A 14,120-nucleotide genomic window follows, 5' to 3' on the forward strand; every position below is an offset into this window, starting at 1 on the left:
TCTCTCTCTCTCTCTCTCTCTCTGTGGGTGTTTGTGTGCAAGAGACAAAAAGGGATGGAGGGATTTACACATGTACTGTATTTAGACAGAGTGCATGACAACACATAATGACAGATTGAAAGAAAGGTGATTAATTGTGAGAAAACCACATACAAGAGGCTCTTTTGTCAAATTAAAGAATAGAAAAGACAATAACGACATGTCACAAGGTTTTCCAAATTTAATCAATGCTGTTTGGCTTAAGTTCTCAGGGAATTCCCATAAATGCTTATGATGATTATTTAACGCAGTCTTTAACCACAAATGAAGTAGGTGATGGGCGGCGAAAGGAAGGGCTGAAGACTCTCGGTGGCCCGGGAGGTTTAACCGAGATAGGGGGATTAATAATAAAAAATACAATGAAAACAACAGAATGAGTGAGGGATGGAGAGATGGGTATTTGTGTACCAAGGGAGTATGGGGTGGGGGGCGTATGAATGCATGAGAGAGGGAGGGTGGTGTTGGTTTTTCTGTGTCACTGAAAGAGAAAGCGAGTGAGGATGGGGGAGGGGTGCTGGATGGAGAAGCACAGGAAAGAGGGATGGAGAGAAAGAGACTGCACAAGCATTCATATATGTATAGTGTGCATGAGGAAAGAGAAAATGATGTTATGTATGCAAGACTTCCTCGCTCACATCTCCGACAGAGCTGCTACTGTAACACACGAGCGCAAGAAAAATATATTCATAAAAGTGTGTCATCTAGTTTGATTTAATTGATTTAATAAAAGACATTCCAGTGGCTAAATGTACGGCTGTTCAGAGCTGTTTGTTTGATCTTGAATAATTGAGAGCGTGTGCTATAAAAACATAGCTGAAATACATGGTGAATTACTTATTTATATCCAGTCCACTTTCAATAAAAAAATTACACACTCCCACTCACATCCAATTCGATAAGTGATCCAAAAATACTGCCCTGCACTGAGTCACTTAGCAACATCTTACAATAAAGGCCTGAACAGAAAGTGAAGAAATTACCAGGTACAGTTAAGGTGAATGCTGTGTGTCTTTACCTTAGAGAGGGTAAGCAAACGCACACACAAACCTAAACTAAGAGAAGGTCTTCTTATATTTGTACAAAAAAAAAATGTACAAATTAAATTTAAACTAACCTAAAAATAGATGAAAACAAAATCAAATTTAAATAATAAAATAATGTAAAATTCAAATGTCAAAGCTGTTCAGTTATTTAGCCATTCAATTTAATTTGGCTTCTGCACTGAAATATGACTACTGTACATATACAGTACATATAAAGAACGTCCATTGTCACAAATGCTTGTGTTATCCACACTTTGAGTTTGTGAAGAGAGAACGTAAAGATACAAAACTGAATAGTGTTTCTCACTACAACAAAGATGATGAATAAATTATTGTAAACATTTTTAAAATCAGAACTGGATTGGAAAGGAGTAATTTTAGGATTGATTAGGATTTAGGATGATTAAAATTTTTCGTTTCAATATATAAATTATTTGATGTAGTAATTAAGTATCAACCCTGAGTTCAGATGATACATAAACCAGGCGCTTTTACACATTGGGCAGCTGCACAACACACACAACCTGATAGAAACCGTTCTCTGTGTTTGAATGACCGTTCACACAAAGATAGAGTTTGTTTACTTCTAGCTTCCCGAAGTTGATATCTTTGGCTAGTTTAACAGTCCCTATCCCTTCAAACATCTTCTCTTTCATGGGCTCCCGTGATTTGGCCAGGGTGAGGTGGTATGTTGGGCATCGGGAATGGCGGTGTAGCCAGCCCTTCTCCTTGAAGGCTTCCTGAATAGGGGAATTCAGGAACTGGACATCGAACAGGGGTTGTGGGGCCACATGGAGAACAGTCCCATTAAAGTGCTTTAGTTTTGGGGTGAAAGACACAGAAATAGGGGGTTTGTGGGAGTTTCTGACTATGGTACGCAGGAGCTCAGCAGCAGCGCTGACTTCCTCTGGGCCCTTCAGGACAAGTAGGGAAAGAGTGACGTGTAAAGTTGCAGGGTCCACCCATAGCGGCTCTGACTGAGGAAGCTGGGAGAGAACCTTTTTCTGAATGCGCTGAAAGGCCTGGAGAGCAGCGGGAGAGTCCACGCGGAAGCAGATAAAGTGGGTGGCTTTGCGTGGAGGAGGACGGTTGGACCGAGGAGGACAGTTCTCTCCGTCCCAGCTGTCCTTACATTCTTCCACTATTTCAGTCTCTTCCTCTTTCGGAGCGATGGATAACTCAGCCAACTCATTCAAATCTTCGGTAGCCGACATGTTTTGGTCTTCTTGTGCCGTTTCTTTTCGCAAAAGTAAAGCATCATCTTCAGCATTTTCGGTAAATGAGTGATCTATAGCATCTCCCAGTTCTTGTTTGTTTGTTTTAATTGTAGCTGCACCATCATCCTGTTCCTTAGAAAATTCAGTCGCTTGCTCTTGGCCATCTGCTGTGTTGGAGGTCTCTTCATGTTGGTCAGTGTCAGCTAAATTGTCTGAGAATTTAATAATTCCAATATATTACAATTAAGATACATAGTATTTTATTAAATGAATACTATAAAATTATTATATAAATAACAATGCTGTTATAATAAATAATAATGCTATTTATTATTGAATCAATACTATAATATTGAAATATTAAATTAAATATACAATTCATCAACTCAGAAACATCTTTTCTATCATGAGTATGTTTTTAATCAATTAAAATTCATTAGGAGACATTTTTTAGGACATAAAGTCTTAATATAACATTGAAGAAAAAGTACTTCAATATAATATTTTATTATTTTACTATTATATTTTATTAGTCATATGGTGAGAGCAAAAAAAAATCCACACTGCAACCAACACACCAAAAAAAAAAATAATAATAATAATTATTAAATACAGAATTACTAATAACGTGGTTTAAAGTAGATGTTTTAATATTTGTCCTTTTCTTTATTGTGAACACTCTTTTATGGCATTGACGCAATAACCAATTTCCTATAAACAATCTGTTTCATGGCCAAAATAATACTGTTACTCACCTTGTTGCTGATTCAAACCACCAAAAGGGGGCAAAATAGTCTGCCCTGTTGAACCGAACACCCTGTCAGTGCGACTGTCCCTATCCCACAGCCGCTGGCCTTTGTAGCTGAAGTACTGGATCCTATGACGAGGGATAGACAGCTCCTCAGAGAAGTCACAGTCACATACCTAATAAGGGACAATGTTAAGGCTTATGACCATACAAGATAAATAGTAATGAACCATATCAGTGCTGATGTAACAGACCTGAGTGTCCCAAGAGAAGTCCGAGAATGGGCGTTCCAGCACCCCAAGGAAACGGTCCAGGTGACCGACTATAAAATCAGCTGGGTCCACTGAGGAGTCCCATATAATTCTGGAGATGACTTCGTCGGCTGTACGCATGCGTGGCTTCTTCTTACACCCTGAGACAGAAAGGCATCTATTTGTAAACCTGAAGTATGAATTTGGAAGGTAAGTACCTCTGCATTTCATTATTTCTCTGAACACACCTTCCTTCTCATTCCTTATATGCTGTTTTTCTGCGTTTATCGGTTTTCTGATTTTTTGGGTCTTGCTCTGCTTTTCTGTGACGGCTGTATCATCTTCCTCTGAGTGTGTGGTTTGAGGGACGTCAAGTACTCTGTGAAGTCAGGAAAGAGCAATGCATTATTTATCCACTAAGCTTCAATGAACATTCCCAAGATCTAACAAATTTCACATCTTTTACGGCAACTACAAGACACTGTGCCAAATGCTGTTGAAATGAAAATATCTAGATAATAAATCAAGTCTAGCATGAGGTTAGTTCACTAGTTGAGTCTCTAGCATTCAGAGTGATTCACAGACCTGTGAGACAGTCGACATCTGTCTCCAAAATGACATCTGCCCAAGAGGAAGTGCTGACAAATGTTTTGGCTAGTTTCTTGTTTCATATCATCTGGTACGAAGGGAAAGGGAGGAAAAAGTTAAATAAATACATTCATGCACTGACTGATAACACAAGACAAAGTTAATCTATAACTACTTGGACAGTAAGAGTTAAGCACTCCCAGATTAGTTAAGGGAGACGTGATGCAGCGTAGTGTGAAGATGTTAACGGCCGTATTCAAAACAGGTAAGTTTATGACGGACAAAATAAAAGTATGAGGCAAATTTCTGTTTCAGTGCAGCATGTTTCAACACATGTCTTCAGCTCCACCCACACATTTACACACCTGTTGTGGCAAAATAAACAAACCTATATTAACATTTAAAGGTTTGAGGTAGATAGGATTAAATAAAAATAAATTAGTACTTTTACAAAGCAAGACTACATTATAACTTTTACACACTTTTATATTGTTACAAAGGATTCCTTATAATAAATAAATGATGATCTTTTGAACCTTCTAGTCATCAAAGAATCCTGAAAAAAATGTATCACGGTTGCCACAAATATATTAAACAGACCAAAACATAAGAAATGTTTCTTGAGTAGCAAATCAGCATATTAGAATGACTTCTGAAGGACCTTGTGACACTGAAGACTGGAGTAATCGGCTTTGCCATCGCAGGAATAAATTTCATTTTAAAATACATTCAAATAGAAAACAGCTTTTAAATTTTAATAATATTTCTTAATTATATGTTTTTCACTATACTTTTGATCAAATAAATTGCAGCATTGGTGAGCATAAGAGACCGCCTTCAAACATTAAAAATATCTTACCAACCCCAAACTTTGAAATGTTAGTGTAGGCCTACTGTACATGTAATCAGCACACAGGGATCCCTTCATTAGAAGGTAGGTACATACTATATTCTAAATCTCCCTGTGTAACAACAAATGACAATTTGGGGGCTTCAACACAGCACAAATGTCTCTTTAGAAAGCTTTTGGACCAGGAGGTTTTCACTGAAAATAGCACAATAATGGCTTGTAAGTGCCCTTACTAGGACTAGTGGTGTGGAAGCAGACCTCTCTTTGTGAATTTTATATTCTCTACCCTGCACTTACAGTAAGCCTACAGCAATTTTGCACAAAACGAACCTATACTTGGTTAGAAATTATGGATAATTATATGAAAAGGATTTTCACTGCCACCTTCAGGTCCTTTGCATTATAGCCTCCACCTCTACAGTATTTGTTAAAGGCGGAGACCAAAAAGTTTTATTATTATCAAACGAGATAACTTGGTAAATTTCAGCTCATTTTAATTAATGTATTTCAAACTACTTAAAATGGCTAGATGACGTAAAAGACAAATTTACTAGCACTACAACTCATAAGCTGTGAAGAAAAACCTTTAGAATTAAAATACAGCTTTTTGTATTTAACATACTTAATTTATTGGTGACAGTGTAACTCATTTAAGAGCAAATAAATGTCATAAATGTCTTACCTGTGTGGATCTGTCCGTCAGAATCCTCTGTCAGGTTTTCCTCAGTTCTCGTTTCCTCAGATGCCATATTTGACAGCTTCAACAGAGCTTCATTGAAACAAACAAGTTACATTTAGTGTCATTTGGAAAGCAACCTAAGCATAATCATTTTGCTATACTGTACTGTAGTCGGTAAGACAAAAAGGAAATATTATGTAAAAACCATTTTGGCATATTAGGGGAGAACCTGAACCAGCCTACCTCAAGTCACAATGAATCAGAAAACTAGCCTCGAAGTTGACTGGTTAGTGTTAATGTTAACACGTACAAGATTACATCATCTGGTTCAAATGACTCATAGTTAGCCTACAAACTGCGCGAATGATTGATAAACAAATACATTACACACACACACACACACACACTAATGAAACAATGTAAGTCAACAAAGTAATCTCCTGAAGATACTGTTTATATTGGATGTAACATTTACTGTACATTTTATAATATAGCTGTTTATTATTGTCAAACATACTTGCTGTGCTGCTAGGACAATGTTCACAAAGGCCACTTCCGGTGTTAAGTCTTGGGGTTCTACTGGGTATTGTAGTTTTCGGCCAAAGAATTCTAAAAGTCCGACTCGTTTGCACGAATCGGTTCTTTTAAACAGTTCGGTTCGATATCTTCACGTGGTCCTTTATGTCCAAGCATATTACACGCTCCATTTTCCAGTGAAGATATACTGTTGTGTACTATAGTTAGATGTTTTATTAACAATACATTTGATTGTACTTTAATTTGTCCCAGGAGACAAATTAAAGTACAAGGCTTTGTTTTTTTCATATCTTGGAGTGAGCTGTTCATTTGACAACCGCTCGGACCGTTCCATTGTGATTTGTGAGCGATTAATTCAGATTAGTTCGTTTGAATCATCAAAAAGATTCAATTCGACAAAAGATTCATTCATGGAACAAGGAGCGCTGTAAAGCATTCAGCGGATTACGGAAGAGATAAAAACAATTAAATCACTCGAAATAGCAAATGTATACGTGGTGCCAGCATATAACTACAACAGAAAAACATATTAATAGATTATTTGGACGGTACCATTTTGGCTATTCAGTGTGAGAGACAAGATCAGCTGTGTGAGTCACGCACACGTTGCTGTGATCTAAGCGCGTGACTTCCCCATCACATGACACATAAGAAAGACTGAAAAGGATGGACTTAACAACGTAAACAAAATAAAAATAACAATTAACATCGGATTTTAGCGACGATTTAGTAACCCACATCGGTTAGGATAGTGTACCATTTATGCTGATTAGAAATAAATTACATCGTTAACAACATTGACAACCATAGAACCTGTAGACAGTTGATATTGTCAACACTCCATTGCAATGTCTTATTCTCGTTAGTTTACTGGTACCAGTCGGCGCTATAGCTGTACCCAGCTGATAAAGGTAAGGATATTGTATTTTCTTATATCTAATTTCCTATTGCATTTACATTTTAGGCAAGACACCACTTGTGAACAAAGTAACAATTTATATCACCATACTTCCCCAGTTAATTAATCGCAGTACATGATGTATATTGACGTTTCTACATTTTGTATTACTTTTAACGTTATGTTGAAATGTGCAGTTGCATTATGTAATTAAAAATGCTCGTATTTGTATAAATTACTAGAAGAGAAATTTGAACATACGATAAAGCCAGTTTCAAAAATTTTTCATTTTGTTGACGCAGTAGAGTTTTTACTGAGAGGAGTTTGGATATTTCTTTTTTCACTCAATAAATTACAGAATACTGTCAATGTTAAGGAAAAAAACGAACTGTATTTTTAGGAATACAATTTTATATAAATAAGTCAATTTTTTTTTTTTTAAAGTTTGGTTTATGTAAATGCTACTGAAGTGGTTATACTGTGGTTAAACTCACTTGGAGAAGATGGGGCATAAATAAATGTATTGTAATTGAAATCTACATATGTAATTAAAGTGTAATAAAAATGTGTAATATATAAAAAACACTTAAATGTGTATTTTGGAGGTTTTCTTTCCTCTAGTCTGAAAAAAAGACTAGTTAACAGTTTATACGAGTAATAATTACTGCCAGAGTCAACTCCTGTAAATCTCCCTTAAGTTTGTTTAACATTGAGTGTCTGTTCTCGTTTATAAACCACCCTCATTCTTTTGAAATGTAAAAAAAAATGTGTGATAATATCGCATATTCTCATATGACCTTTTAATTCCCTCCAGATGAACGCTTTAGTTGCCCTTTGCCACTTCTGTGAACTCCATGGCCCGCGGACGCTATTCTGTACAGAGGCCGTCCACCCTCCATCTCCATCTCCTCCGCAGCCTGGTCCAGCCATTCCTGGTGACAGGGACCGAGAGGCGGACAGAGAGGGCGAAGGGCTCACCATGAGAGCCAACAGCTCTGCCACACAGGGAGCTGACATGTGTGAAGTAAGTGAAATAGTAATCTTGTCATATCCCAAATTTATTTTTAAATCCAAAATCCGAAAAAGTTCTTTTCTATAATGTCTTATCTAATATCTGTCTTTCTCTCTCCAGGGCTGTCGCTCCCTACCGGCGTCTCACCCAGGCTTTGTGAGTGTGGACGGTGAGACGGGAATCCGCTATCTGAGCCACCAGCACCCACGCCAGCCGCAGCTCTTCAGTGTCGTGCGACAAGCATGTGTGCGCAGCCTGAGCTGCGAGGTATGTTTGCATCAGTGAATTAATCTAAACTTGATTAAAAAAAATATGCATCTATGTGATGCTTGTATATTATCTGCTCTTGCAGGTTTGTCCTGGTCGAGAGGGGCCCATCTTCTTTGGAGATGAACAACATGGATTCGTTTTCTCTCATACGTTTTTCATCAAAGACAGCCTGGCACGGGGCTTCCAGCGCTGGTACAGCATTGTGGTGGTAGCCATGGACAGGATCTACCTCATCAACTCGTGGCCATTCCTGTTGCGCCACCTGCGGCTAACCATTCAGAGTCTACAGAACACAGCACTCAAGGTACTGCTGGACGGCAGCACCACTTTAGGACCGAGATTGGCAGAGTACCTCTCGGGATGATGAGTTCCTTGTAGTGTTGAAAATACAATGGTTTGTCCTGTTTGTCGCCTTGCAGGTGTTTGACAGTGAGCAGTGTGTGTGTCCTCAGAGGGCTGTGCGTATGAACAGCGCCTTCTCTCCGGCAGTGTTCCCTCACCAGCGCAGCGGCAATGCAGCCCGCTCTCTCACATCCCTAACACAACACCCCAACCTGTGGGCTAGTCTGCACTCCTCATTCAGCTGGTATGTAAAACAGTAAAAAAAAATTACTTTATAACCCATATTGTGACTTTATATCTCACAGTGTGACTTTATTTCTAATAACTGTGACTTATCTTACAGTTGTGACTTTCTTTGTCATAATTGTGACTTTATATCTCAAAATTATGGCTGTATTTCTCATAAATGTGATTTATAATTTTATAATTTATACTGTGACTTTATCTCACAATTGCAACTTTATATCCCACAATGGAGACTTATATCTCACAGTGGTGACTTTATTTCTCATAATTGCATCTCTGTTTCTCATTAAAATAACTTTATAACTCATATTATGACTTTGTAACTTATATTCTCGCAATTGTGACTTTACATCTCACAACTGCAACTTTATTTATTAAATTGTGAGTATTTTTTAGAATTGAGATTTATAACTTACAATTACAAACTGTGTATCTCACAATTGCAAACATTATATTTCATAGTTGTGACTCGTTGGAGCAAACGTAATAGTGAGACTTTTCTTGACAAACACTAGCGCAAACACACATACAGTGTAGGCCTGTCTGCTTTTTTAAAATCATTACACGTCCTATTACTTTGTTAATGATCTTTATTTTAGGTTGCTGAAAGCTTGTGGCAGTCGGTTGACAGAGAAGCTTTTAGAAGGAGCGCCCACAGAAGACACACTCGTTCTCATTGAAAGACAAACTGGTAAAATGAATGCATTGAGTAAAATAATAAATGTATAAAAACATTAACATTTAAATTTCGTTGTGTAAAAAAATGTGATAAAATGTCATTTTCTGCACACAGCCAGATATTGCAGAAGATAGATATTCTGCATCTATTTTCTGTATATAAACTGAATTTTTTTTTTCATGAGATACTATCGATTCCGTAGCAATATTTTAATTAGTGTGTCTGCTAACAAATTGATTTTTCAAATGTTAAACCGGGTATCTGACCCACATTTTCCTTTCCCAACATTCTGCTTTTGACACTGACATACGAACAGCTCTCCAGTGATGTTCATCTTTTATAATCAGAATTATAAAATTGATAAGCCATAATTGGAGGTTATATTGTAGATTTCAGCATGAATAATGTTCACAGCAACATTATGAATAACTCTCTCACAGAGCAAGAGGAAGAGATGAGTGGCTGGGATGGTGCTGAAGGGGGCGTGTCTAACCCACAGCCCAGCCAATCAGAGAGTGTGCAGGCTAAAGATTTTCAATTTGATGACGGAAGACAAGAGGACATTCTTGGGCCAAAGTTCAAATCACTGAGACATTTAAGACAGGTAAATAAATGTTTACTCTGTTACAAACATCAGATTTTGTTTAATAATATGGACTATGCTATATTTGATTAATGACAGGTCCTGGGTGCCAGTGATTTCCGACAGCTGGCATGGCACGTTCTCATGGGAAATCAAGTCATATGGAGAGGTGCAGACCCTGGTCTCATCCAGTCAGCTTTCAATGTGCTGAAGGTCAGCTAAATACCTATTCCCATTGCCTACAATATTTTCATCATACTTATCAAGAGATGCAGGTCTGCACCAAAAAACAACAAAACATGTTAGATGTTACAAACTGAAAACTCAAAAGTTTAGACAAACTTGACTGAATTTGTTTCTCCTGATCTTCAGAAGAATATTATTAAGCCTGTATTTAAATGCTTGGGCAAAAAATTGTTTTATGGACAAATGTACATTTTGTTTACATTTAGATGATACAAATCTAAAGTATTCATTAAAAAGTTGTGTATTTTTATTTATATAATTCAATTCAAATTTTGAAAATATATGTCAAAAATCTTTTTGTATTAAAATGTATTTTTGCATGTGTTAAACAAAATGTTATACACATGTACTTTTTGTTATAATATAATATAATACATTTTTAATGGATAAGCTGGACCAGGATCCATCTTGAGTGCAGAGCTGCATTTTAGAAGAATTTAGAAGAAGAAAAATGAGGTTATTTCAATTTATTTTTGATGATGCTATTATTCCAAAATGCGAAAAATAGTAGTAATAAAGAATAAGTATATGTGTCTAATCTTATGACTGGTAGTGTATAGTTCTGACCCTCGTTTCTGTCTGTTTCACAGGCTTTGCTTCCAGTTGGATGTGTCCGAGCAGTTCCGTACAGTCCTCACTATGAGGAAGCATATCGATGCAACTTCCTTGGCCTTAGCCCAGATGTACCAATCCCAGCCCATGTTAGCTCTTCAGGTATCTTTTATTTCACTGCAAATCCTCTTTTGTGTATTTTGGCTGCACAGAGCTAGTTAATTTTCAGAACTTTCAGAAAACATATGTCTACACCACATTAAAAAGGAATTCATAAGATCCAAGCCCTGAGGGATCTGAACCAATTAACCTATTGTATCCTGATCCCATCCTTGTGGCGCTGCTGTAGCTGAGATTGTTTCGGGTCAAACATACACAAACATTAACACTCAATCAGTCACGCTTAGAAATGACAGCAATGCTCTCATGATCATTAATCAGCGATTCAAGTGAACATATTGTTTTTGTAACATGATGAAACAAACACACATATTTAACAGAGGCCTCAGAGTGTTTTGGGGTGTTCTTTGACAGAATGTGATTTACTTATTTCACAACTTCTGTGTGACTGTTTTGTTTCTAAACAGTGAAATTGTTTCATAACTCAGTGTCTGGTTCATCTCAGAGTTCAGCACTCACTGTGTACATACATAGTCTAACTCCTCTCCCTATTTTTCTGTCTTTCTCAATCTATCTTCCAGAGTTTTCCGTGCTGGTGGATGTACTTAATGTTGAGCGCGGTTGTGTAAATCCAGTTTCGGATGATGACATTCTCTCACTATACCACTTCAACATTAGCAGTGCAAACACACAAGCAACAGATAGAGGTAACGCATGGAAACAAACCTCTGTAGTATAGACTTTAAAGATTTATACCACTATTCAAACACACACACTATTTATTGAATTTTGCATTTGTACATAGTGAATTCTTCTTTAATGTGCCTTTCTCATGGTTTGTCTTTCTCTCAGGTCCAACTCTGTTGAATAAGATGGAAGTGGCTCTTTCTAATGAGAATTTGTCAGTGGAGGTGGTCTCTCTCTGCTTACTCTGTCTGAAAGAAGAGTGGATGAAGTAAATTTGCATTTTGTCTTTAGACTAGAAAATCTTGAATAGAACTCTTTTGAATCATTATGTACTTCTTTACTGTCAAGTTTAATCAATTTAGCACAAGTATTAATTTATTTAAATATATTTTTGAATGGTAATTAAATGAAAATTATGCTAAATAACTGTGAATAATATTGGTTCTACAGAGCACTTTCCACAAATGGGTGCAGAATAGGACACAAAACGTTTAATTAAAAGTAAAAGGCTTCAGGTCAAACAGAATTATAACTCTTTTATTTTCTATTCCTATTTCTTAAACATGAGCTTGAACATTTTTGCAACACTGTTACAAATCCGGGACACTGGGAACACTGATAAATAATACCTTTTTTGGTAGTTAAAATTGTTTAAACATAGTTTGTACTATAATGAATAGAGTATAAATGTAAACGATTGTCAAAATTATGTAATTTTATTAGCTTTTAAGATACCCGAGGACACACAGTCCAAAATCTAGTAACGTAGACTCCAAAATATACTGAATTTCTGGAATGTGCCATTATATTTATTTCAGACAGTTTATAAGTCATGCAGCAGACATAAAGTTAAATATTTAGTCTGTTTCCCGTAATTCTTCTTTTTCCTCTTTCTTAATCATTTACTCGTTTCTCCCCAATTCCTCTTAGACCCCTTTTCCTCTTGTCTGTCTATTGTTTCTGTGCTTCCTCTCACCACATGGTCTTCTTGTTCTTTCTGTTACAGCAAAGTAAAAGTGTTGTTTAAGTTCTCCAAGGTGGACGGCAGAGGTAAAGAGGACACGCAAAAGGTTTTAGCTCTGCTGGGGGCCACGGGGCCCGGGGAAGAGGACAATGTGCGTCTTCTTAAGTTTTGGATGACAGGACTCAGCAAGCTCTACAAGAGCCATCTAATGACAGCAGTCAGAGTTGGAGAGAGAACTCTGAGCCAGTGAGAGAGAGAGAGAGAAAGGGGACAATGGACTCATTGCTAGAGTTAGATGAAAGGAATGTGTGGGTGCATGTGTGTCAATTACGGGAAAAGGGGGCCAGGCCTGAGAATGTGTTTTTCTGCATGGTACAGAGAGAAAGTAAAAGCTATCTTTGTGATTAAAGCCTCAAAAACTTTTACTTACACATGTGCATTTAAATGGAATGTTGTTTTACAGTCATGCATAGACATGTCCATTTTCTATCTTTTTCACTATGTGTCTAATAGAGCACATGGTCCACTGACTTTATGGGAACTAGGCAGAGTATCAGATGACATGATACTGTTTGAGGCTTGCCTATTGCAATTCATCAATTCTTTTTCCATCTGTCTTGTCTGAGAGAGAATTTGTATTTTGTGAGCAATTTTATTTATCCTTATTTGATAACGTAAATAAAAGGCTTTTACTTTAATCTCACACATGCTAAATAAAGACTATGTGCTGCTTGTAAACCAAAGTGTTCCATTTTTTTAAATTACGTACTATAATTTATTACAGCAATGTGGTTATACCAGCTACTGACCTCTATAAGAATTATATGGTAGGGAAGAAATTGTATTTTGAGTGCTATGTAATTGCTGCCATGAGAGAGTTTCTGGATATGTAGAAATCCCTTTAACCCCAATATAATTTTTACAGCTTGTTTCAGTGTACTACAAGACTTAGTCATGCAATAAACACTGTGCAAACATGCAAGTCCACCCTAAGCAGCTCTTACATAAGAAAGTTCTTGTGTTTCAAGGTGGTATGGGTTCTGCTGAAAGGATCAGGTTATATTAGGGTAATTCCTCCTATATAAATGTAGCTATCATGAGACATAATTTTTGGACTATTTCATGCATATCAACTCTTTTCTGCATTTAAAATTTGTAAAAAGTCATCAGTGCAGGTTAAATTAAAAAAAAAAAAAAAAAAAGTGAAATGTGGTGAGTGGGTGTGAACGTGTGCAGAAGAATCAAAATACAGAGGACTGCAAGACATTCCTTCCTGTCTACACAGGTTGATTGATGGCAATTTCCAGAATAACTTTTACTCATACAAATAATAATCCATTTATTTATTCCTGATGGCACATAAAGCTTTATGTTGGCATAAGAGTTCTCTATTTGTATGAAGGTTTGATTGCTTATTACCATTTTTTAATTCTTCATATTGCTACTCCTAATTTGTTTACTACACTTTTTCAATGCAATTCAAAAAAAACAGGCACAGCACTTAGAACAATGTATCTTTGATGCAGTCTCTCATGTGACTGTATTTAAACCAACTTCCACAAACTGACT

The 14,120-nt window shown here is 36.8% G+C and overlaps 2 protein-coding genes across 3 annotated transcripts; one reads left to right on the forward strand and one right to left on the reverse strand.

The window, feature by feature from the left end:
- Window positions 1-202: 202 nt before the first annotated feature.
- LOC109112613 (leukocyte receptor cluster member 9-like) lies at window positions 203-6,142 on the reverse strand. Of its 2 annotated transcripts, XM_042740672.1 has the most exons (8): window positions 5,933-6,142; window positions 5,659-5,770; window positions 5,419-5,505; window positions 3,884-3,974; window positions 3,547-3,677; window positions 3,302-3,459; window positions 3,055-3,223; window positions 203-2,511 (listed from the first exon to the last, which is right to left on the reverse strand). In XM_042740672.1, the coding sequence occupies exons 3-8, from the start codon at window positions 5,483-5,485 to the stop codon at window positions 1,574-1,576; spliced, it is 1,554 nt and encodes a 517-aa protein (XP_042596606.1). In that variant the 5' UTR covers window positions 5,486-5,505; window positions 5,659-5,770; window positions 5,933-6,142; the 3' UTR covers window positions 203-1,573. The 2 variants fall into 2 exon arrangements, with proteins under 2 accessions (XP_042596606.1, XP_042596605.1); XM_042740671.1 differs by lacking the exon at window positions 5,659-5,770 and having other exon boundaries at window positions 5,933-6,140.
- A 207-nt stretch (window positions 6,143-6,349) lies between these two features.
- On the forward strand, window positions 6,350-13,289 carry flcn (folliculin). Its single transcript, XM_019125490.2, has 12 exons — window positions 6,350-6,863; window positions 7,665-7,874; window positions 7,983-8,129; window positions 8,215-8,436; window positions 8,552-8,718; window positions 9,320-9,411; window positions 9,840-10,003; window positions 10,082-10,195; window positions 10,819-10,942; window positions 11,482-11,607; window positions 11,753-11,855; window positions 12,594-13,289. Exons 2-12 carry the CDS (start codon window positions 7,665-7,667, stop codon window positions 12,799-12,801), a joined length of 1,677 nt encoding a protein of 558 aa, XP_018981035.2. The 5' UTR covers window positions 6,350-6,863; the 3' UTR covers window positions 12,802-13,289.
- The last annotated feature ends 831 nt before the right edge of the window (window positions 13,290-14,120 follow it).

Source organism: Cyprinus carpio, chromosome B16 (genome assembly GCF_018340385.1).
Source record: "Cyprinus carpio isolate SPL01 chromosome B16, ASM1834038v1, whole genome shotgun sequence".
Classification (NCBI taxonomy): Eukaryota; Metazoa; Chordata; class Actinopteri; order Cypriniformes; family Cyprinidae; genus Cyprinus; species Cyprinus carpio.

Coding starts and splice junctions, on each gene's coding strand:
- LOC109112613 (XM_042740672.1), bottom strand. CDS start 5,485: ATGGCATCTGAGGAAACGAGAACTGAGGAAAACCTGACAGAGGATTCT. Junction 3,224..3,301: donor ACTTCTCTTGGGACACTCAG/GTCTGTTACATC, acceptor GTCCCTTATTAG/GTATGTGACTGTGACTTCTC. Junction 2,512..3,054: donor TGGTTTGAATCAGCAACAAG/GTGAGTAACAGT, acceptor TTAAATTCTCAG/ACAATTTAGCTGACACTGAC.
- flcn (XM_019125490.2), top strand. CDS start 7,665: ATGAACGCTTTAGTTGCCCTTTGCCACTTCTGTGAACTCCATGGCCCG. Junction 8,437..8,551: donor TACAGAACACAGCACTCAAG/GTACTGCTGGAC, acceptor GTCGCCTTGCAG/GTGTTTGACAGTGAGCAGTG. Junction 10,196..10,818: donor CAGCTTTCAATGTGCTGAAG/GTCAGCTAAATA, acceptor TCTGTTTCACAG/GCTTTGCTTCCAGTTGGATG.